This window comes from Atractosteus spatula, chromosome 13 (genome assembly GCF_055471065.1).
Source record: "Atractosteus spatula isolate fAtrSpa1 chromosome 13, fAtrSpa1.hap1, whole genome shotgun sequence".
Lineage (NCBI taxonomy): Eukaryota > Metazoa > Chordata > Actinopteri > Semionotiformes > Lepisosteidae > Atractosteus > Atractosteus spatula.
This window is the reverse complement of record NC_142718.1, coordinates 20,896,324-20,921,133: the sequence shown is the minus strand read 5'-3', so window position 1 is coordinate 20,921,133 and position 24,810 is coordinate 20,896,324. Positions and strand designations below refer to the sequence as shown.

Below are 24,810 nucleotides of genomic sequence, written 5' to 3'. Positions count from 1 at the left end.
TTCCTCTTAAATATAAATTATTGTTATCAATATCAATTATTTCCACTGTTAACATTTACGTTTTAAACCAAACAGAATAATATCAAACAACAAGAAACGACTATTTTGCTTAAGGTATATTGCAGTTATACCTAATTCGCAGTTTAACAAATTTTCTAAAATCTGATCTTGATAGGCAATGTTACAAACGAACGATACTGGGACTCTTGTATTCGTTGTACTCCTGTAGTCGTTGCAAAAAAAGAAATCTTAGGGAATTAAAATGCAAAAATATAAACTTGAAACTTTTTATACGACTACTAACATGTTTATAATTCCAAATGTAAAAGCGAGGTGCTGTTATATACAAATGCATTTTTTTTCTTTTCCTAACCAAAGCCACAATTTCGTTGGATTAGCTTTCTGAATTTACCAATTTGGTTTAGGCAAAGAGTTTCTTAATGGTTACCTAAAACTGACTGGGCACAACCTTTAGGGGCGTCGACTTACCTCTTCCTTTTGTTGTCCGACGAGATACGCATCATGATGAGGTAAACAACGGTATAAATGCAATGCCTCTGCACCTCTACTTCTCCATACCTGTGCAGGTGACAGAGTGGGAGCGACAGAGCTACCTTCGCATCAGCAGACTTTTTACCTTAACTTCTTTCACTTTGATTTAGCATTCAGTATGTCTTTTGTCATAAAGTCCGCAGTCAGCCCCTGGAATTTTTCCAGTTTAAGCGGCACTGAGGCGGCAGTGCAAAGAGGGCTTCGCTCCAGCGCCGGCAGCATGTTCGGGGGAGCTGGAGGACTGGGTTCTCAAATCTCGGTGTCCAGCATTAAGGGGCTTTCCAATACCTTGCGCCCCCATTTTGATATTAACGCCGGGGCTGCCGCTCTTGGCCTCAATAATGAAAAGGAAACCATGCAAGGTCTAAACGACCGTTTGGCTGGGTACTTGGGCAGGGTGCGAAAACTAGAAGAAGCCAACCAAAAGCTGGAAGATCAAATCAAAGACGTGATGTTGAAGAGGGGGAACACCCAAAAAGACTGGAGTGCCTATGAGAAACCGCTGGCCGATCTCAAGAAACAGGTAGTTACACATAGCTTCGATTCTTCTTTGATCAGAACATTTTCAAAGTCAGTATTGATTCAGTAATTAACGTGATTACAAAGAAAACAAACTTAGAAATGTCTTTTTTTTAAAGGAAGTTGGGCTTTAACCACACACAGATAAAATGCTAACTTCTGTATAGAAGAGGAATTAACTGTCTTTTCAAAAGGAACTGTTTCTTGAAATACTACATCATCCATAATGGATTGTGCATGTGCATTTTGAACCTGGGACTATTATTTTAACCTTCAAAGAACATAGTCGTACAATAACTATAAAAATAAATTTGCGTTTCAGCGTTAACAACATATTAGGTTTATAATAAGGTCACTATTGTTAATGGCAGTAGATGAATAGGAATAAAAAACGCTGGAAGGTGATAACGTATTGATAACGTCCGCTCTGAAATTAACTGTAATATTGTTAATCAAATTGATGTATGGGAAAAGAAGGTTGTTAACATCACTACCTTTCTACATTTGTAAATTAAATACTAATTGACTTCTTTATTGCAGATCAGTGATATGACTTTGGAGAATGCCAGACTCGTACTGCAAATTGACAACGCCAGGCTGGCTGCTGACGACTTTAAAGTCAAGTGAGTCATAGGTTATTAAATAATTACTTTAAAATTTATATAATACATACATATATTTGTTAAGGCAAACTGATGCATTTAGGATCTGAGTTCTGTGAATGTTAATTTACAAACATAAATGTTTAAATGATGTATTGAATTTTTTTTCTGTAAATGTGCCATATAAACCAAGCGGTATTTGCTTGATTTAGTGAAGGTGTTCTGGACTTAAAATATTGCAGTAATCCCATTCACCAGGATATAACTGGATAGGAACACTTTTCCTCTCTTTTAATTCATGCCTGAAAAAAATAAAATCAAGGAACTAAAAATGAAATAAAATCAGTAAGCTCAAAATTAGCTTACTAATTACGAAATAATTAACCTAATCAAAATTCCTAATACCTAATAAAAAGACCTAATAGGTCTCAGGATCTTATTGAAAATCTGTTTTGTGCCCACAAGATGGCAGTATGTCTGTTCAGGCCAGCGTGTCTGCTTTTGGTGGTAGTGTTATATATGAGTAACCCATGCAGTTAAAAGAATAAAGTTTATGCAAGGTTACATATCAGGAGTTGGTTAAAACGTAAGAAAATACAAACTGAAAAAGAGTTCCAAATACTCCTTTAAATAACACAATTTTATATGCTCACATAAGCCTGTGGTGTAAGGTTTCCTTAACTTTATAGGAAGGAAAGCCAGTCATACATAGGGACAATTTGGAGGCCACGGTAAAGGCTGGGGGGGGGGGGGGGGGGTAATTTGGCCCGGACACTGGGATAACTCCCTACTCTTATTGAGAAATGCCCAGAGATCTTTAATGACCACCGAGAGTCAGGACCTCGGTTTAACATCTAATCCAAAAGGCATTAGGACCCACACACAGACTGCAGGGTGGGAACCCCGCACTGGTCCCACTAACACCACTTCCAGCAGCAACCACAGCTTCCCAGCAGGACTCCCATCCAGGTACTGACCAGACTCAACCCTGCTCAGCTTCAGTGGGTAGCCAGTTGAGAGCTGCAGGGTGATATGGCTGCTGGCTCCTCCCATTATACACAGACATTTTCTTTTAACCCAATCTGGTGTTCTCACGAACCTAAGGAATTTGAGATATACACTGTGTTTATGACTGTATCACTATATTCAGACCACTTTTTAATGCAGCCCTTCCACTGCTGCTACATTTACTAAATGCTCCCTCTGCAGGTGGGAAGCAGAGCTGGCCATGCGCCAGGGTGTGGAGCAAGACATCAGTGGCCTTCGTAAGATCATTGATGACACCAACATGGGTCGCATGCAGTTGGAGAGTCAGATCGAATCCCTGAAGGAGGAGCTGGCTTTCCTTAAAAAGAACCACGAGGAGGTAACGCCAGACTGAAACGATTCAAAGAAATATAAAATTGAGAATTCTTTCTGTTACCTTTACTTGACGTGTTAAAGAACTCCAACTGGCTTGTATTCCGTTATGTTGCCAGATTACATCTGATTTTTAATTTTGCCTGAAGATACGTTCTTAATTTTAAAATCCAAAAACACAGATATTTAAATCACTAGGGATAGGTAACATGCACAGATTAAGATTTTACTATCCGAATCTAAATTGAAGTCCTCATTCTTTTGTCGTGAATTTATCACTGTTACAATACACCTGCTTTCAGCCCCATTAATAAACTATTTTATTCTGTGGGATGTAATTGTTTCAGGGTAAAAGGTTAGAAGTAGTAGTTATTCATTCTTAAAGGTGGGCCTTCAGGATTCTAATGCTGTTTAATTTTGCATTGCAGAAAATAAAATCAAACGCATATAATAAAACGTTTTCCTTTAATAAACAGTTATTCTTGCTGAGGAAGTAATACCCTGGAGTGCTTGCCAATTCTCACTTGTTGTTATGCGCTTCTCTCAGGAAGTGGCTGCCATTCAAGCCCAGATTAATGACTCCAATGTCTCAGTGGAGATGGACACTCCCAAAGGACCAGACCTCAATGAAACCATTAACCAGATTCGCAGAGAGTATGAGAAAGCTGTTCAGAAGAACCAGGGGGACACAGAAGCCTGGTATCAGAACAAGGTACAGACTGTGAGCTTTCTTGGGCTTTAGACAAGAATATTTCTGTTCACCTTTCTTTCATTGACTTTATAGCAGTTGCTGAAGAATATTTATCCACCGACTGAGTTACAAATCTGAAATAGAATTGTAATTCTACAGACTTTTGATTTTCAGAATTTAAGACTAGTGTTCTTTCAGATTTAATCTTTCATATAAATTCATATCTTTAATTAAAATTACACTTTTCTGTCTAAAGTGTTCAAGCCAGATAGCTGGTTCAGTAGTTTTTGAAATCGTAAACCAATTTATAACCATGGTATAAGTAAATATTTAACATGTACCATAAACATTTCACTTTTAAATAATTCAGAGTTAATAGTATGACAGAGTACACTTAGAAGAGCAGATATTTAAAAAGATAAAAGCTTCAAGCTTATTCACTTAGCTGGTCTGTGAAGACATGTTTACAGTGCTAATTAGATAATGCGAGGTCACAGAATGAAGTTAGAGAATCTTATCTCGAGGAAAAGATACTTTGGAAACTAGAAGGATTGAGAAGGACTGCAAACGTAATTGTTTGGTGAAACTGTTTTAATAGTTTGATGGCCTGTCAGCTGAAGTAAACCAGAACACAGAGGCTCTGCAGGCTGGGAAGTCTGAATTAAATGACCTCCGTCGGCAGAGACAAGCCTTGGAGATTGATCTTCAGGGTCTCCACAACATGGTGAGCACCTTGCGTTTAACATAGTTCTTCAGACAAGAATGCTGTTGCATCCAACCCAGTGACTTTCTTGCCAGCTGAGTTTTTTTTTTTGTCAGTCTTTCAGGAATTGCTGCTGCGTTACATATGAGTGAAGGCCAATGCAGAAACATACTTCTTTTTGCAAAACGTTTTTTAGGATCCCCTCAGTTTATTGTGGATAATGATCTGTCCCTCATCCTGCAGAATCGCTCCCTGGAAGACACCCTACGGGACACGGAGAACAGCTATGCCAATGACATGAACCGACTGAACCAGATCATCTTGCAACTAGAGGCAGAGCTGGGGCAGGTGAGGGCTGACATCGAGCGTCAGGCCAATGAGTACACTGCGCTGCTCAACATGAAGATGCAGCTGGAGGCTGAGATTGACACTTACCACCGCCTCCTGGAGGGGGAAGATGTCAGGTGAGACATGTCAAAAGCAGAACCTTTGTGTTCATTTACATGAAGCACAGTCTCTTTCAGGTTTATAGGCATTTGTGACTGCAGAATTGCCACCCTGTAGCGTTTTTGGAGCCCAAGCAAGATGGGACCTGATCAGTACAGAGATTGAAGACCACTTTGGACAACCTGGTTTTTGTTATGAGTGGTGTTGGTAGAACTGTTCTGTCCAAACCAATGCTGCACTACAGTAACATAACATTGTGACTGAAGGAGGTACCATTCTTCGGATATGATGTTAAACCGAGGTCCTGACTACTTGGTCATTGCAGACTAAGCACTGATCAAGCACTGTATAGCTCTTTTCATCCCAAAGGATCCCAAAGTTCTTTGCACATAGGACGGGAAGCACATTATCCATTACTGGTGTGCATCAGTCACTATGCCCAGCATACCCACTACACAGTGGAAAATTGAGAATTTATTGGTGCATGTTGATATGCATAACTGCACTGACCTAGAACATGTTTTTCCTCATGGGAACAATAAAATTGTTGATGGTCAGGGGCTGTTTCAACACTAATCTGTTTTTCATATCTTTTTTTCTTATAATTGTCATTCTTACTGCCTCTTTAGGAATACAGCTGAAAGCCAACAAGGAACCCATCTTAAATCTATTTTCTTGAATTCCCTACATTCTGTTCTACTTAATGTTATTTTAGCAACATACCACTTACTGGTATAGCACACATATACAGTATTACCATGTTATGTTTTATGTATATCTTCTCATTTAATAAGATCATATCATTAATGGACCAGTTCTCTCTTCCATATCATATTATTCCCTTTGGAGACTTAAATGTTAAACTCTATCGAGGCTACAGGAATGCTGAATTTGGGCTTCAGGAAGAGTTATATCATTACGACAGTAATAATGTTTCATGGTGCCCTGTGGAGGTCAAATCCATCATTTGTTTTCCTGAATTGCTTTCTCTCAAGTGATCTAATCCACCATTCCTCTGTCCTCTGTCCAGACACCATATGTTTGGAAGGTAGTGGGTTGAAATACCTGGAATGATACTCTTGTTTTACTCTAGTACCTCTTTCAGATTGCTTCAGTTAAATACCTTGCAGTTTAAGTGGGTAACTTCCCAGGTCACCATTGTGAATAAGAATTTGTTTCCAATTAACTTAGCTGGTTAAAGAAATGCATATTTAAAACTATACTTAAATATTGAAGGACACTTGGAAGAGTTGGTTTTAGTAACCCAGAATTCATTCCAATCTCAACACTTTTGTGAGTCAGTTTATAAAAATACTATTAATACAACTGTAGTGCAAAAACATTATCTGATGGCAAACTAGCAGGGGTTTTAAAACAGGAAGTTATTTTTCTGTAACAAATGTTTGGAAATCTGATAAACCTATGACAGAAATATGTACCCAAACATTGCTGTGACTTTTCTTGTTATTTGCATCCATTGTTTTCAAGAACAGTGAGATTATCTAAGAGATAATCCTTCCACTGAAGTGTTTTGAATTCAGTTTAATTCAATGTTTAACCAACTATAAAGAGCACACTTCCACTGTGTATTCCTAATATGGAAATTAAGAGAAAATATTAAAAAGATTTGACTGCTTAGAATATATCATAAATGTTGCATCTGGAAAAATACAAAGTGTGCTATGATTCTCAAATCCACAAAATGTCTTCTTGTATTTTCCTTTGTCTTTTTTTATTCTGCAGAGTTGATTTAGAACAACCAGTGAATGAAGGTGAGTTATGCACAAAGACTAATTCACAGGAAACCATGAATCCCAGATGCTGGGTTTTGCACCACAATTTAACCAAGCTTGCAGTGTCTCTGCCCATTAATGCTGCTTTTCATATGGAAATAACCTTCTTCTGCTCCTGAATTCCAGTCGTGTGCCTCACTGCTCCCTTCCTCCTATTATCTGCCTGAAGCTGACTGTTAAATTATTTTCAAAGATGCCAATACAGCATTGAAAAGCATCCCTCAAAAGACATTGATAAACATTAATATTGAGTAAATCAATTATTTATACCTGAAAAGTAATAAAATATTCTATAAATTAATTTGATACACGGACTTTTTAAAATGAAGATTAAACATCCTCACCAGCTATACAAATGAACTCCTTTGCAAAGCTGTTTCACAGTCAACTTCAAGGCTCTGAATTGTTATGCCTGCAAAAGGCACGTGAAGTGTACTAAAATTGTAAAAATACCAGACTCTCCTCATTTACACAATAGCATTGTAGAATGTGAGTATTATTACCTAACCACTGGCTTTTAAAGGTTTTAAAATGTTTGGGAACCAATATTCCTGGTCATAGTGTACATTCTCCCACTTCCTGCCCATCTGAAGTGTCATCCAAAAAAAACTGCACATCTTGCTAAAAAAAAAATCATTCTACTACCTACAACCTGTCCTAATGTATTGTACACTAAACAAGATTTTTCAGTTGAAATTTTGTTTCTATTTCAGAACCGAAAAAGGAAAGTGTTAAGAAGGTGGTGGTGATCAACCAGGAGCTAGTGGATGGCATGGTGGTGTCGCAGAATGAGATCCAATTAGAGCCTTAACTGGCCAGAGCTGCAGATGATACCAAGCACGTGCCCTGCTAATACTTCTATTTGAATCATAGCTTCTTCTTTAATTTGAACAGCCTTTCCCTATCTTCACTGAGGATGGCTAAAAAATATTTGCCTTTGTATACCAGTTCATCAAGTCTCAAGATTGTTTTCTCTTCAATAAAAAAATGGGACCCAAACTAGCTGCCATTATTTCTTTCTCTAATTCATTGTCTTTACATACAGTTATGCAAATATGATTTCCTTTAGACAGATTTATTTGTTTTAGCCTTCATTGCAATATTCTCTATCTCTCTTGACCTTTCTAATGAATATCCCTTTACCAGTGCTTCCAAGTCATTGTACGTCTTGTTTTCTTTACCTGGATCCTGCTGTTTTCCATCAATCCAAACAAGCTTTCCAGTCCTGATTAAATGCATGTTCATTTTGCCCATAGGGTGTTGTCCTGTGCCTTTGCTGCAATTTGTGGCTTGACTGAGCATTAAACCTTTTGCAATATATCACATGAAATGTTAGAGTCGTCATTGTTCAATAAATGCTTCTGTCTTGCCACTCACCCATACAGGTTAGTGTGGTGTAGGGTCCAGTTTATAACACCCATCTCAAGCATAGAACCTTGTAAACAAGTCAGAGTGGGATCCCTAATCAGTCTTGTATAAATAACTTTCTCCTTAGCTGTGTCCACCACTTCATCCATAGCTTGAAAACGTCTTGATCTTTATGTTCGGTTTGTCACATTGCTACATTCGTAGTTCCTTGAAATTCAATCCGATTTTGAGAAACAGATGAATTTACTCTTAAACCAAACTGGATTTGATTGCCACAGTAAAGGGGTTGAAAATGTATGCCATTTAAAAGCTTCATTTTTTATCAGTATATTTTAGCATTCGCAGCTTGGAGGAGACTGTGCAAATCTAAATATGAAGTCCTACTTTCAAGTGTTAAGAGCTGAAGCTGAGACAGCAACAAAACATGGAAACTTTGCAGGAGAATGAATACATTTGGATGGCACAAGAAAAGAAAAACTGTTGATAAGATGAGAATAATAATGAGTTCAAAAGAACTAAAAGTCCTCTCTATAAATGTAAAATTATATTTCATAACTATGTCAATGTTATAACTTGAGTATTTCAGACTAAAAACCATAATTGAATTAATAAAAGAAAGCCATGATATACTAGGCATACCAAAACAAATGCATTGGTAACCAGAAGAGCAAATTAGGTTATGAACCCAAGGAGAGAGAAAGAGATTTAGGAAGTGTTCTCTGGAAAACAGCTTTAATTCAAGCAAACCATATAGGGACCTCAAAAAAACAAAATAGTACCATAATTCACCTGAAATTGATCTAAAATGACGCAGATTGTTACAGTTTAAAATTACAAGCTGGAACATTGTTACATTTCTGTATCACACTGCAAACAATTACATTAAAAAACAGTACTGATAATTTTATTCTCAAGATTTTCACACTGAACGATTAATCTCCCAAGAACAATATACTGTACCACAATCTCCTATGGATAGGAATAATTTCAGAAAAATGTATCTCAGAAGCAAATACATAATGTAAAACAATTAAATTAAAAGTCAGTTCTTTTTACCAACTCAAAAATATGAAATATCGCACTCTTCAATTTAATGGTGTACACCAGACAAAGATTTTTTTTTAATACGAGTTTATTCTTTACCATGATTGCAAACCCCGCAGGTACAGGCAATTCTTCCAGGCAGAGATATAAAGAGAAAAAGAAGGGGATACTGCATTTTTGTAGCGAACACTGTTAGTTCTCAGCAGATGTAGGCTGCAAGGCAAAATACCAAATGTCCAATGAAATAAAAGATCATTTTTTTATTTATAATTATGCAAAGCAAGGTATGCATTTTCCCTCTTTTTTTTGTTTGCAAATTCCCAGCTTCTACAAAATGGAATGTGCTGGCCAAAAAGAAGGCTTTTTATCCAGATAAGGAAGTATAGTACTGATGCTGAAGACAAAACAGGCCGAGGTGCTTGTGTTCTCTTCTTAACGAGCAGCAAAAGTCTTGCCCCTGGAAACACAAAGCCACAGTTAAACTATTCGAAATACGCTTACAATAAATGTAGGTAGAGCATATATTGTGTGACTTCTTTGTTTCAAAAGGAAGCAAAAACATATGCAACATTATGGTGTTTGACAGTCTTAAAGCGTGTGAAGGGCAGAGACATACTTTAACTGAGTAGAAGGCATGTTCCAGCTCCAAATAGGAGCAACAGAAAGTTTAATGATGTTACTTTAGTAGTCATTATTGTCCAACAACTTAATTAAACCACAAGAACAGACAGAATCTGTACTCTTTTAAGAAACAATATGAAATCCTAACGAGTTCAAAATGAAATGTCACACAAAACTGAAAAAAATACAACCAATCCATCCTTCCCAGAAAAAAAAATGTTGTCGTTTGCAACAGTGCCAACAAGACTACAGAATATTAGATCAGTTAAAACAGGATGTGAAACAGGTTATCTTCAGGTATTAACAAGGATCTGGATATGCTAACAGTGTCAATCCAGCAGTTCTCTTTGCAATGCCTTAATGATGACTAATGCAAAACTTCCTTTTGTAAATATTAACAGAGAAGGACAAGACCAAATACATTTTCAAAACAGCGGAGTTCTTTGATCTTCCAGAAACATAAGAACCCATTTTGTACTACAGAAAACAAAATAAAATGAATAAGAACTATACTAATACTACTTTAAACAAAACTGTAAATGCCAGACTGGTGAAGTACAATTTGTTAATTGGTCAATAAAAAAGGGAACCACTTACATGATGAGAAGTAAAAAGGCAAAATAACACTATGGTTTCTTTGTGTGCCAGGTTCTATTTGAAGAAACTACACAGTTCAAACACTTTTTTCCTGCTTTTCACTTTTCCATATGTAATTAACCATAGTTTGCTCCTTTACAGCCCACATGCTATAGCCACTCCCAATTCTAATATCAATAAAAAAGTACACTGTTAATCATGTGAAAAAATGTTTACTTGCATTGCAAATGATATAGTGAAAATTAAGCTGCACTTTACTACAATAAAGTGTCCAGGTAATTGTGGGTTTCTAATAGATTTCAATGTACTAAAATTCAATTATTGTACTTTGTTACTGTTAGCATGGCAAAAATGTCTACTGGTGTATCTTTCTTCCCTAACTCAGGACTTTTGTAAAAGCTTGAAACGCACTACTTGTTTGCAATTTTTCCTAAAAGCATTTGGATAACAGGGTGATACTGTAGAAAGACAACAGCCAGAGCAGTTGATTAGACAGACGGTGAAATCTTAACTGGCTAATTATTTTAAATATTACTGCACAAATGTACCACATATGTTAAAAAAACAATATTTCCTTTGTATTTTATGTTTACAGTTCTGAACTTAGTCCTTAATCAAAATATTTTTTCACACTACTGAGCATAGAGCATAGAGTTATCTTTTATTTGTTCTTTAAAGCCACTTATTTGCATGGTAAAGTTGGAAAATCTTTAGAACTTTCACAGATGTAAAGTTCATCGTGACAGGTGTGCCACTGCAGGGACACCCAAGAAAGGCACCATTCTGCACTGCTCTATGCAGTTAACATCACCTTTTCATAAAAAGCAAATATTTAGTTAGTATAACACTACAGCTGGAATTGGCACTTTGCAAAGCGGTTTCTGCTAAAAAAAATAGACCAGTGTAGTATGAAAATTCAGCTTGCTATACACTGATGCCTGTCTTCCCGTATATCCCACAAAGTTTTCCAGACAAAAATGACTTCTTTGTTCAACTCATTTCTACTCTTACAACACTTACGAAATGGTTTTCATCTCCTTCTTTTCTGCATCAGGTCGAGCCCTGTTGAGTACTTTGAGGAAGTCTGAAGTCTTGGCCCTCATGCGTGTGTGAATGTAGGCCTGCAACAGTGAAGCAATGTTTTAATAAAGGAAAGGGAAGAGACCTTTCCTAATGGAAAAGCAGACACTATTTGCCAAAAATTCAAAATTCCGGTATAAATGTCATTCATATCATTCATGTTTAAAAACAAATTAAACCTCTTTGTAATTACAGGTATTTTATGGGTTCATGAATGGATCCTCCAAAAGAGAAAAAGAAGTTTACTATAACTCTTTCTGGATGTGCAGTAGAGCACACGTACGCATAAAAAAAACATGCACGACAGTTCTGTTAAGTTTATTTGTACTGTTTAGTCTTTCTAGTGCTAAATATTATAGTTTTATCCCAACTGATCCATAGGCAGTACAGTAATCAGTATTCTGTGCTTTTAAAGAAATATGCACTGTATAGGTATACTGGGCTTGCAGTTCTATATACAACTATACAGTATATTAAACATAACTTATATTGAGAGATTTTAGCATGCCAAGATGAATATCACTTTGAAACAAGCCTTGTTTTACAAAATGGAGGCTCTAAGAGACAGAATTAGCAATAAATTACTCCTCTTATAACTCTTTTAAGAAATTCATAAAGTACTTTGGATACCAATTAAGGGGTCACCCTAACTCCAGATATGTTTGGCAGCACAAACTTTACACGTTTAATGCTGTTTTTTCCCTCCTAATCCTGCTTCAACAACCCCTTGTTAATTTCAAGAATATTAAACAATAACAAACCAGTGACCATTCTATGGCTTAGTAAGTAATACACACACATTAGCTTGTACAATAAAGTGGAATTATCAATGCCGGGTAGCACAAGCGATTACAAGAGATTGACTTGGCACCTTTTCTGAAAAAGGGCTAATTCTGAAACCCCAGGATCAGGAAACTAGACAGTTAAAAATGAGCAAACGTTTATTCATGATGACAAAGTATTTTCAAATACTTCTTAAAGGGATTAGGGGATTTTTTTTTACCTTGGAGCACTTTATGTGGTAGTGCAGGTAGTCCCTAAAGGTGTGAATGAGGTTGATGGTGTTGTCTCTTGCATTTGCATTGGTGTGCCGAGGGAAGAGGACTGAAAGGTGGAAGTTTTACATATTAATTGCCAAGCAAAACTTAAAAGTTTAAAATATAATATTACCAAAGAAAACAGCTTTTCCAACCATTTGTGTGTTGGAGGCAACAACAAAAGAAGCAATATGTGCTGTATACATGCAGGGATAACACAAATCCAAAGGATGAAAATTTAGGCTAGACTATAACAATCACCATAGCAGGTGCCCTAAAGAGTTTCCACATTGAATCTTTCTGTTAGTCTTACAAGATCTTTTAGCATACTGATTCATATTTGACTGTGTTCTGTGCAAAATTTAAATACAGTACAAAGACCAGTGTAACAGCTGTTTCTACTCCCAGCTACACATCTGGGAGTGGCAATATTTTGTCTTGTAGCAGTGCAAACATTTCAAAATGAATAGAAAGCTTTTTGTATTGTCAACACAAACAATTCTGTTCCATAGCGAAGCTAAACAGCAGGGAGATTAAATGGTGGCATGAATGCTAAGGAACAGCTGGGTATAATGTTACATGTTCCCTCTGAAATATTTTTCAGAGTACAGGGAGGATAAGATAACCTGAAAGGAACAGAGCATGGCTCCATTCATAATTCAGAACACTATTCACAATGGAAGGTGTCAGCATGCATGTACATTAGAAATATCACACCATCCAGCTAGACAAATAAATTAATGATGACAAGAAAAATCCTTACAATGAACACTGCCAGTTCACCCCATTACATACAAACAGAATAGAACTTCTGCAGCACAATTCAATAAGGTATTTGTTTAATGTTTGCTCTTTATTAATTTCTTGATTATTTTACATAACAAAAAGTAGTCATATGCTTTATTAGTTCAAGTAGGTTGTTGTGTCATTGTGCATAGACTGCAAAGGAACAAGTAAAGGTTTATTCCATGTTGAAAAGAGAAGAAAAAAACATAACATTGTGTTTCCTTTCTTCTCCTTTAAACATGGAATAATTCTTTACTTGTTCCATATGCATTATTATGATTCAATTCTACATATATGCTTCTATGGAGCGGTGGCTCTGTGGCTAAGGATCTGCACCTATGGCTGGAAGGTTGCCGGTTCAAATCCCGTGGCCAGCAGAGCCTGGGGTTAAGGGCTCCTGAGCAAGACCCTTAACCCCAACTGTTCCAGGGGCGCTGTACAATGGCTGATTCTCCCTGTCTATGTGTCTCATGGAGAGCAAGCTGGGGTATGCAGAAAAGACGAATTCCTAATGCAAAGAAATTGTATATGGCTAATCTCCATTACACTCAACTAACCTGTTATACATGCTAGATTCATTGTTAATTTATGCTTATGCAGTTTCTGAAGAAATACAGAGTATGCATAGCAAAGGTTTAATTATATGCACATACCGATCCAGCTTTTAAAATCACAACAGAATTACAGATCATAAAAAAATGGAAATATGACAAAGTTTTAAAAAGTTGCAAACAACTTCTGTGCATCTGGAAATTTCATTTATTCACCATTTGGAAACATACTTAGCAAAAACATTTTTTAAAGAGTTAAAGCAGAGGTTCTTACATAGTATTCGGTAACCTGCAATATGCCAGACCTATTACATCTAAAGCACTAATACAAAGATGTGCAAACTCCTTACCAAAGGTAATGTACCCAATGTTATCTCCGACAGCGGCATCAGTGTCCTTCAGCTCAAGAGGAGGTTCTCTGTGACTAAACAGGACTTGAGGAGCTGTGTGACTGGCACGCCTTCCTTCCTTAAACTCCTATTCCCATATGAAGAAATTAAAGTGGAAAGTATTCAGCAACATAAAACTTCCAAAATGGACAGAAATAGCCAAGAATCAAAAGACATGGGCATTGGAGTCTTTCCTGAATATGGCTGAAATTTCTGGCACTTTTAAGCTACTGATTCTTGGCCAGTCTGCTTGAGATTTGTTCTTATTTACAAATCTGTGAGTTCCCATAAAGACTTTTAAAAGGATCTGTACAGAATTACGCATATCAATTTCACTAGCCAAAAATATCTTTAAGATTTTGTAGAAACTGTCCCAAAGCAGGAGTCATTTTTTGGCATATATTAAAAAGCCTGAAGTTTTAGGAATACAACAATGACATGCATAGATTAAAAAGGAACATGCTTTGAACTAGAATTTAGAAAATTTAAACTATGATTCTGGTTCATTTTTATCCATAGAGTATGTCTGACTTTTTAAAATTAATTAAGACACAGATGCATTATAATATGACAACCATAAAAAAAAAGAAACTGAAGGTAACACAAGGAACTTTAACTGTATAGGCCTTGGTGAAAATCAAGTGCAAAAGGTACATTCCAGGTTAGATGAAACATTAGGTTACCTGCATGAACACCTTGCCAATCACAACATCATCATCATCCTTGAAAACTGTGCTGAAAACCACTGTCACCCTGTCCTTCTTTGCTTCAAGATACCTGGTGAGATGTATAGAAAGAAAGGTGCAATTATGACTCAAAAGAGAAATCAGACAAGTTAAAACAGAAATTAATCCGGCACGTTTTCAGCATGAAGCCACTCAATCAAAACTGCTCCCTCAAAATACAATTTCTGCATGAAGAAATACAATTATTTTTCCCTATGAAGACCATCAACTTCCTTTTCGCTTAAAACTTCGCTCAAGACTGTCCTGAACTAAATACATCTTGCCATGAACAGGATGTTTCAGATCTTTCACCTACATGGTTTCATCATCTCTGTAGTGGATAACAGCCCTCTTCTCTCCCTCCCGGCCCTCCTCCTGGAATTTGAAGTACTTCTCAAAGACTGAAGCAAAGCAGTTCCGCTTCAGCATGCCAGCCTGGTGGATCACCTCGTCTTTACTGGCCGGGACATTGTCCAGGTCAAACAGGAGAGAGACATTGTAGCCTGCAGAACAGAAGACGGAAAACCGCTGGCTTGCACTGATCCAAATGATAACATAAGACAGAGAAATAGCTCTTAATAAAAATTAAAATGCCAATTTAAAATGGTTAAAATCGCTAATGCACAATTTTAGAGTCGCTAGGACCTACCAGCTTCTGGCGACACCAGAAAATTTCCGTAAACCCTTTTCAGCAGCTGGAGGAAAAAAAGAAAACTCAGTTGGTTCCACAAGAGAGATAATAGAGATTAACAATACCAAGGTTTTCTTAGTTTTAACTCTGTTTTCAGTGGATACTTGGAAGACTACAATGGTATTTCATCCACTAAATCCTTCTGTACTCTTTCAAGTGTCCACTGAAAACAGAGTTCCTTTCATTCTGTCCAGGAACTGCAATTAAATGGCCATTAAATGCATGGTAGTCCACAGTAGTTTAGAACACTCAGGTTTTAAAAATTTAAGCAACAAACAAAAAAAACATCATAATCCAATTAACAACTCAAAAAGGATCTTATGGGAAGAAAGTGTGTACAATTCCTGATGCAATGAATTGCTTAGCATTTAAAAACAAATCTTATGAATGCTTACTGAGTTTTCTAATAAGATATATATATAGCCAAAACATATATCTTTATGGTGGATCATAAAGGCAGAAGACTGGAAATACTAACTGATGTGGTCTGGATTAAGGTCAAGAACTGTATTTTGTCAAATTAGTATAGAGTGATCCAAGTGGCCAGTTGGTATATTGGACAGAAACGTAAAAGGCAGAAACGTTGCTGATTCAGAGAAAACACCACTGAAATAATCATCTTAATAAAATAATATTGATCTCCAGAACAAAGAAAATGAATCAGAAACACAAGTAAGAACATGGATATGGTTAATTTACAACATACAACATCTCAAGCTGAAGCTGAATAATTCACATGGGTTTAAATGAACAGGAAACATGCTATATTCTGAATAAAGCCAGCACGCACACGAATAAGTCATTTGCATAGAATTTCCATGCAATTTACTTACAGAGTCAGTGATATAACTGAGGTGACATGCAGCAAAGAGGAAGGTGAATATTTAGTTTGTGAATTCAAAATAAAATAATCTGATGTCTAAGGCAGCTCACTTTGGTCCCACAACAATACTTCTAAGCACTTCCTCTTGGCAAGCACATGTCAAAAATAACATGTTAAAATAACAGTAAAGTAGTGAAAAAATACCACATTTACATAGGTTCAGCTATGGACAAAAGTAAGGATCTAACCAGCCGAAGAACATACCCCAAACCTTCAGTGAAGAAAACTTAAATCAATGCAAAGTTTAATTTTTAGGTTGCTTAAGATATTGAAGGTTTAAGACTACTTTCAGAGCACTACAGAACACTGCAATCTTGTATAGGTAGTAGATCTATTTTTAGCTCTTTAAATCCAACCAGTGCTTTCCAAGACCTCAATAGTAGAAGATAGCACCACCTTAAAATCTTTTTCAGACATTAATGCATTGCTAGCAACTATGACTGAGGCCCTGGACTTCCTCTGTCAGAAATGACTCAGTCTGAACTTCCTGTTTTAGTGAGAAACCACAGCAGCTGCTTTCTTCCATACATGGTGACTCTGACACTGCAGCAGTCTCTCCCCCTAATGAGTAGTATTAGAAACAGTCATTGTCCTCCCTTATTCTTGTACTGATGAACTCTATATAAAGACTGTTTTTTTTAATTAGTGTGGTTCAGACCAAGGCTCTTTTGCTAAAACAAGTAGAAAAAAAATGAAGCATATAGCACGAGGTCTCGAATTGAATGTAACCAACAATTAGTAGCTCTGAATATGAATCACAAAAAAGTGCTGCCACTGAACACTGTTATTTACAAATATTAAGTTAAATATTAAATTAAGTGAGAACTCAATTACCAATTTCCCTAGAAAGTAATGAATGTAAGCTTTTTGCTAAAACATTCAGCAAATTCTTTATATTGAGATCATGCTAAGCAAGTTATGTATAGTAACTTTATAAAATGAAACTATGATCCGTTACTCTGAGAGAAATTAAAATTTATTGGGAATAATATTATTTACTACCAAACTGAGCAGTGTATGTTTGCCTATAAAGCAAACACAGAATGAACTTGTACTTCCCAGTACAAATAGGCAGTAGACAACTCATATATTTAATTAAATCTGATGTAAAAAATTGACAATAAAACAGGTGGCTTTTCTGAGAAAAAGCTCTTACATATTTTTATGGAATAAGATAAAACAATAAACACTACTAAGAGCTGTGATAAATTCTTTTTTGACAAATTATTCAATCAGTAATCTGCCTGAAATGCAAAGGTAAAAAGAAGATGCTCATAGTGAAACAAAAACAAATGGACAGATCTGTTCATTTGTGTTGTTATTTTAAAATTTGGAATTGCCAGCTATATATTTTTATTTTATACCCATCAAGCTACCCCCATTCAGCTAGGAAGATAACACCATACCTACCACCCAATCCACTTGCCATTTGATATGCTATGAGCTCCACAGTGCCCAACAGGAGAGTCAGTGTCAAGAGAAAGGACTTTAATGCATATCTATAGCACTGGGGCAAGTCTGTTTTAAAATGAAAACCAAGCCCTCTTTGGAGATCTAATTCCACCCTGGTGGCACTCTGCCACATGGGAAACACCGCTTGGGGAATATCAGTCACAGTCGGCTTGTGACATAACCCAAACTCAGACCAAGCTCTGACTGAAACTAGGTCATAGAACTCATTAACTGCCTACATTGTTTTGGATGTGTTGCCCTCAGTGGCTTGTCCAATCAGATATAAGAGTTTAACCTGCCGATGTCAGAAATGCATACCTCATCTGTGCCATGCTCCTGCAGTTCCTTGTAGAACTTCAGGGAAATGCTGACCATCACCTTTGTTTTATCACCTCCAGGGTTGGAAATGTGATAGAGAACACCATCAAAATCTAGAGAAAGAAAAATGGACACATCTCCTTAAAGAGTGGAACAGCTGCTCTCATCTACTGCTCTTAAAGATATAGAAAAGTGATTGCATACTTTTCTGGAGTTTTAAAATGCACACTATAGGAGGCTTAAATCTTAAAAGTATTTTACCCACATACAAGAGCATTGAAAAGGGCTACAAATCTTTATCAGAAATCCTGGATGACCAGTGTGTCTGTAGCTTTGCATTCCAATTCAGCTCTTACTGAGCTTGTTACTGGCATTACTGGGTCAATGAGCTTCTCCCAGCTCTTCTGGGAACTGGACACCTCTGCTATATACCAATCAGTCTTATTTGTGTCACTGGAATAGTTATGGAAATGCTGGAATGAAGAATATTTGACAAATAAATGCATTTTAAGAGGTATGCAGAAAAAACAAAAGGTGTGTAAGTTAGAAAAAGGGCTTTGAAAAAGCACAGTTAATAACTCTAAAAATGTCATATTTACATATTTTGATTTCCTATTTTGAACCAAGGAACCTTTTACAAAGCCTTCGCAGAAATGGTTACCTTTGAAAGACAAAGCGATTTCAGGTAATATATGCACATAGACTGAAACTGAGTTATCTAGAAAGAAAAGCATACCCATTACAGAAAACAGTCATCTGAAGGGGCATAACATCTAAATGGGCCAATTTATACTAGCTGTGTACCAAAGGGATCCACTTCAGGTCCATTAATCTTTCTCAGCTATACTATAGATTCTGGTATGGTTACCAAACTAGCTAAATTTTCAGATGATTAAAAAAAGGGAGAGTAGCAAAAATAAAAGCAGTGATGACAAGGGCCTTAGAAAGAGACATAAATCATGTCTCCTTATGACACCAATTTCTTTTAACTGCCACAGCTTACAAAAGTGGGTCTGCTGCTATTCCAAAATGGCCTTAGTCTATATATTTCCATTTATTAACTAGTTCATACAGTGGTTCCTAATACATTTATTAAACTGTACCCCCTTTTAATTTAACTAGTTCTGGCAGTTGTTCCCTTTAAACAATACTAGGGAGCAAGAATATGTTAACATATATGAATAATGAAAGCTTATATTTGTATCAAAGATTTTCTTCAATGTATGTCACTGTTTAATTATAAGCTAAGCCCCTAAAGAGATTAAGGTGTTTATCACCTTTAAATACCAGTTTAAGTCCTGATTTATAGATGATGAAAAACATGTCTGTTGCAGGCTGGAGATGGATAAAAAACAGCACACAGACCTCAGGGAGGAGAAATTCTGTTTCAAAGACTTCAAAGGCTAACAGGTTATAGGAACTCAATATCCTTAGTCTAGAGTCTTGTTTTTTTAAAGAGTGTTTTTCTAAACTAGATAAAATCCTTACACAGCATGTCTTTTGGGTTTAAAATACTGAAGGTTAGAAACTCTTTCTATACACACTTCAATCTCTTACCAGTTCTCCAGTTCTTTCTAAAACAAATGTAAACAGGACTAACCCTTTCTTTCAATTCCAAAGTTCATGCTCATTCAGGTATGCATACATGAGCACTGCAACAGCAGCTTCCTTCCATACATGATGACCGACACTGCAGTAGTCGTCCATGTAGGACATCAAATACGATTATGCAGTCTACTATTTATGAAATGTGTAATAAATATATAGAGAGCAATTCTGTGTATGCCTCACTACTCAGGTTTGACTCAAGCCTCAGCAGACAAATAGAACACTTGTGTACTAAGATACAATTCAACCACTGGTTTATAAACCAGATGTACTGTAGCAGTCAAATAACTTTCCACTTCTTACCAGACCTCTCTAGCAAAGCACAAAAAACTACTTGCAGCTCAATTTAACTGCAGTAGAGTAGAGAGTAGAGCAATTCTTAGTTGTGCTGATCTCTCAGAACATACACAATGTAGACAGTACATTACTAACATAAGAAATAATAACAGAACAATAAATATGAAGTACTAAAAAAACATGGCAGACCATGCATAAAAGGGATAGTGCTGACATGCATTGAGTCTGAGGCACTGCAGTTAGCTGTTGAGGATGTGTACTGCAGTAGGGTAGAAGCTGTTCTTAAGCCTAGTGGTCTGTGCTTTAATAGTGAAGTACTGCTTGCCAGAGTGCTGGGGGAAGGACAGTTTGTGGCTGGGATGGTTGGGATCCTGTATGATGGACTGGGCTTTATTGCAACCGCGAATGGTATGAACCTCAGTCTAGAGTCTAAACAGGGAGTTTCTAAAAGGTTCTGAACTATTTTTTTTTTAATGAAAGACTGAAAAATCATAAGTTAAATGGGAGCTGGACATAATTGTTCTACAAAATTACAGGTTACGACACTACCTTCTTATCAAGTGGTTTGCTTAACACGTTGCTCATTTGAGACCAAAAATTACTCTGAAAATGTGTTAAAACATACAGTACCTGTGAGAATATTTATATATATATAATCTTACAATGAGATAATAATTTTAAGAATTCTTCAGACTTGGAGCTCTCGTGTTACACTGTACACCACCAAAATCTATGATTCATACATTTAACTATAGGTGCAGTCAAGTAATGTAATGTTTTTTAAATTCAACAAATCCAGGTTCCACTTACAATGAAGGGAGGGATGACTGACCACGTAGTTGGCATGTGAGATAAAACATAATTGGTGGTTTAAGCTTGCAAAGCACTTTTTATAACCTTTTAAACTTTTTGTAGTTAAATGCTTTTAATATCGTCTATTTAAATGTTTATTTCAAAGACTCAATGTAGGCGAAATAAAAAAGAACAGAATGTTTATTCTACTAAAATGGCTGCATTTTCCAAATGAAAATGTTGCATGAGGCTTGAGAGGTTATAGTTGATATAAACCAAAAGAGGTATAGATAAGCTCAACCCAGAGGGACTACTACAAACTCAACTGCAAACAAAAAGGGGGGGGGCATAACTGGGAACTAAAAGAATTCGTTTAGAAAGGAGAAGAGGAAACACTTCTTTACACAAAGAGTTGTGGGTGCATCGAAGATACTTTCCAGTCAAGTGGCAGAGCCTCAAAAAGTCTCCTTCAAAAAGCAGCTGGAGAAAATGTTAGAATTCACTTCTCTTCTGAACTAGCGAGATAGGCTACAGGGCTTCTTCTTGTGTGCAACCTTTCTTATAGTCTTATATGTGAATAAAGAACATTGTATTCCAGACGTAAAACCACATTAAATAAGAGATAATTTTCTAATGGACAACATGCACCATTTATAAGAGTTTATAAATAATGTGTCTCGGTGTCACTGGACAAATGAGGAATGGGGATGTTTTTTTTGTTAGAGGCAAAAATACAAAGAGTACTTTACGTTTAAAAAGTTTCACTACATAAGGCAAAGGTTATACATGTTGAACCAAACTGCACTTACCCGCAAATGTTACTTCTACTGCCTCAGGTTTGTTCCTGAAAATAAAACAGAAGTATAATATCAGTTACGTTAACAATAGAGACTCTGTGCTAATGTGTGCGATTATAGACGCACACTCAGACTGCAAACTCAAAAGCTCGTATCAAGGGTGCATCATTTTGCAAAATGTGGTAGAAGTATTAACTAACTCGTCCTTTTAAGAATCACGATAGTTGCAGTACAGTCACTTTTAAAAAATGTTTTTCTGGCCCCTAGCATATAATTTGGCATGTTTCTTTAGAATGGAGACTGTTCTCCAGGGATGCTCCTAGGTCATCATCTGTAAATGTTTTTAAGTTGTTTTATTAAACAATAATGCTTTAGCTACCTCCTACCATAAAAAAATTCAGAAAGTAGAATTATTTCGCTACTTAGATTGAGTTGGTTCAATTTGTTCTAAACTGGATTTCTCAGTCTACCATAGTGCAAGGAAGGTTACAAAAAAGGCAGGAAACTCAATTTTTAAAAAATATTTCTAAACAAATATGTTTAAAACTACATCGAGTTAAATTACAACTAAAGTACTAACCATTTATTTCTTTGAAACAGATTTATTTGTTTTATTTTTCTTTTCAAGGGCATTATTTCCACATGCAGTTTATTTTATGCAATTGCACTTGCTGCAACAGAATTTCACCTGAACAGCATCATTACAGATGATATGTATACTTCCTCTCCATCCCCACAAAAGTGAACCAGTGACTGCCAAGGAACACATTACCTTGTGTTCTAAACAGCATTCCCAGTGAAACAAAAGCAACTAAGTCTCTGCAAAATAATCAAGGTTTCCAGGAACACACACCATCCATAAGATTTCCAACTAAATAAAATTCAGTGATACCAGAAATATAAAACATATGCAACACACTTCACACAATATACTGTTACAAAAGACTGCGGTATTTTGAGCAACGATAAGGTTTTTGCCGTGCACCATGCACTAACAAAAAATCAAACCAGATAACGCATGAAATATATGACTTTATGGCCTACATTGTTTTTCTACGGGGATTTTTTTTATATACCACGAACACTTAATTTTCAAGCCAAAGTCTCAGTATGGCAGCAGATAATCACTATCCGAACAGCACCACAATCAGGTCCCCTCTACATTTCCCCGTTTCTTCAGCGGGGGATGAAGGCGGATTTAGAGGTGCTCTCCTCTAGGTGAAGCACTTTGGTATTCGCTACTGCATGTGCTACTCGCCGGCATGACTACCCCTGCCTGGACTTGAAAGGGGACTCCGGAATGCGGAAGTGCATAGGCAAAGAAGGGGGCTTCCACCAAGCAAGTGGCAAATTTGACGATCATTTATGAAAGAAATGACAAAAATTAAATAAAAAAAGAATTCCAAGCTCGAAAGACCCAAATGACCACAAATATGTAAAACTGCGCCTGTTGCCAATTCATTAAATGCGGAAGTCATACGTTAAAAGCGATCATGAGACTAAGTTTACGAATTCCGACGATAAAAAAAAACAATGAGTGACAATGACAATTATGAGATGTAAAGTAATATGTAGACTGGTGTTGTGTTGTTAGGTGGTGTTAGACCCGTCTCGTCTTAGTGAGGTGTCAGTTTTGCTGTCACTGCAGCTTTACCTCTGTAATGAGGTGTCACTGTCGCGATTCAAAGCTCTCCTAATCTACAAATCCTGAAGAATACAACAATACGTCTTTGTATTTATATACAGAAGAGGGTAAAATGCTCTCATTACTTATAGTCATCAGTTAGAGCAACAGTAGGCTTAAACTTTATTTTCCGCTTTCTAACTTAGGCCGGATGTTGAAGTACTTATTGCATCTCGACTATTACTACCACACCAACCAGCGACAGTTAATGCCATTAAGTAAACTGCAGGAGTGTGAACTCTCATTATTTCTTGACATTAGACCACTTTTAAATAGATTATATCTTAAACGATAGTCTTCACTCCTGTCCTGTAACAAAGATAAAAAAGACACACCCCAGTTATCACTTATGAACACTCCCAGCAAGGCCGCTGCGTTTAACCTAGTATTTTAAGATTCATTTAAGAAACACTGCACGATCAGACTGTATATGTTTAATAGACAAAGCATTTTATTATTAATTTTTAATTTACATTTTCTTACCCATTGGACGCACTCTCGAATTTCAGACTCAACGTCTCCTCTATAATACGGTTGTTGATTTCCAGAAGAATCATGGCGACTGAAAATGAATTCCCAAATCGTAATATAAGACGTACTTTTTTTAAAAAAATGCTTTTAATTAAATTGCAATATTTTCTTTCTCTTCTCCACAATCTTTCTTATTCTCTCCGTCCCTGCAAGGCGGTTCCGCCCAGGCACTTCCGCTTGTCTTCCAAGGACCTCCAGTGAGGTTGTCTGCAACTATGCCTGTAGTAAAACAATTTGCAGCAGGATGACTGAATGTGTTTTTATCCCCGAATTAACATAATTTATATTAAAATAAGTGTATGTGCAATAAAAATATTCTGTTGTATAACCCCAGTTATCTATTCGTACTTATTGTACTGTGTATGAATACCAGTAAAAGGTTGAGATAAAACAAAACCGAAAAAGCTTAAAATATCACATACTACACCGAGGACCCATACAAAGAAGCCTTTGAGTTACTGGAGACGTTGAATGTTTAATAGAAAGATTCTGCTCATTTGCTTCAACCAGTGGACACATATGTGCTTTCTGCACAGGCTTTTATAAACTAGTATTTCTCTTCCATAACATAAATGATCCTTTTCTACAGCATATATAGCTTTTTACTGTCTGCGTGTTACCTGGCTAGTACTGAGCTGGCTTTACTGAGAACTGTGATTTTAAACTGAATATTTGGTTATCACAAGATGGTAGGATTTCTACTCATAGGCCTTTAGAATCTATGAAACAACTGCTTATTCTGTGCTTCAATGAATCACTTGAGTCAAGCAGACACCAAAATAGAGACTGGTTTTGTTCACAATAACTGATTTAATGCCCTTGAGACCTAATGCCCAACTAAAGCCTTAAAAACCAGAAAAAGAGATACTAACTCATAATTTAAATAGTAAATT

At 36.5% G+C, this 24,810-nt stretch overlaps 2 protein-coding genes across 5 annotated transcripts; one reads left to right on the top strand and one right to left on the bottom strand.

Moving 5' to 3' along the window:
* The first annotated feature begins 576 nt into the window (after positions 1–576).
* On the top strand, positions 577–7,982 carry LOC148821863 (keratin, type I cytoskeletal 18). 4 transcript variants are annotated; one of them, XM_088930793.1, is made up of 8 exons: positions 579–1,075; positions 1,612–1,694; positions 2,883–3,039; positions 3,580–3,744; positions 4,322–4,447; positions 4,670–4,890; positions 6,617–6,645; positions 7,380–7,982. In XM_088930793.1, exons 1-8 carry the CDS (start codon positions 671–673, stop codon positions 7,475–7,477), a joined length of 1,284 nt encoding a protein of 427 aa, XP_088786919.1. In that variant the 5' UTR covers positions 579–670; the 3' UTR covers positions 7,478–7,982. The 4 variants fall into 4 exon arrangements, with proteins under 4 accessions (XP_088786920.1, XP_088786919.1, XP_088786918.1 ...); XM_088930794.1 differs by lacking the exon at positions 6,617–6,645 and having other exon boundaries at positions 577–1,075; XM_088930792.1 differs by lacking the exon at positions 7,380–7,982 and having other exon boundaries at positions 6,617–6,873.
* A 767-nt stretch (positions 7,983–8,749) lies between these two features.
* arpc2 (actin related protein 2/3 complex, subunit 2) lies at positions 8,750–24,156 on the bottom strand. The gene is made up of 10 exons (XM_088930097.1): positions 23,870–24,156; positions 21,715–21,749; positions 18,209–18,321; positions 15,514–15,559; positions 15,181–15,367; positions 14,823–14,916; positions 14,101–14,227; positions 12,380–12,480; positions 11,317–11,417; positions 8,750–9,535 (listed from the first exon to the last, which is right to left on the bottom strand). The coding sequence occupies exons 1-10, from the start codon at positions 23,941–23,943 to the stop codon at positions 9,511–9,513; spliced, it is 903 nt and encodes a 300-aa protein (XP_088786223.1). The 5' UTR covers positions 23,944–24,156; the 3' UTR covers positions 8,750–9,510.
* Positions 24,157–24,810: the final 654 nt, after the last annotated feature.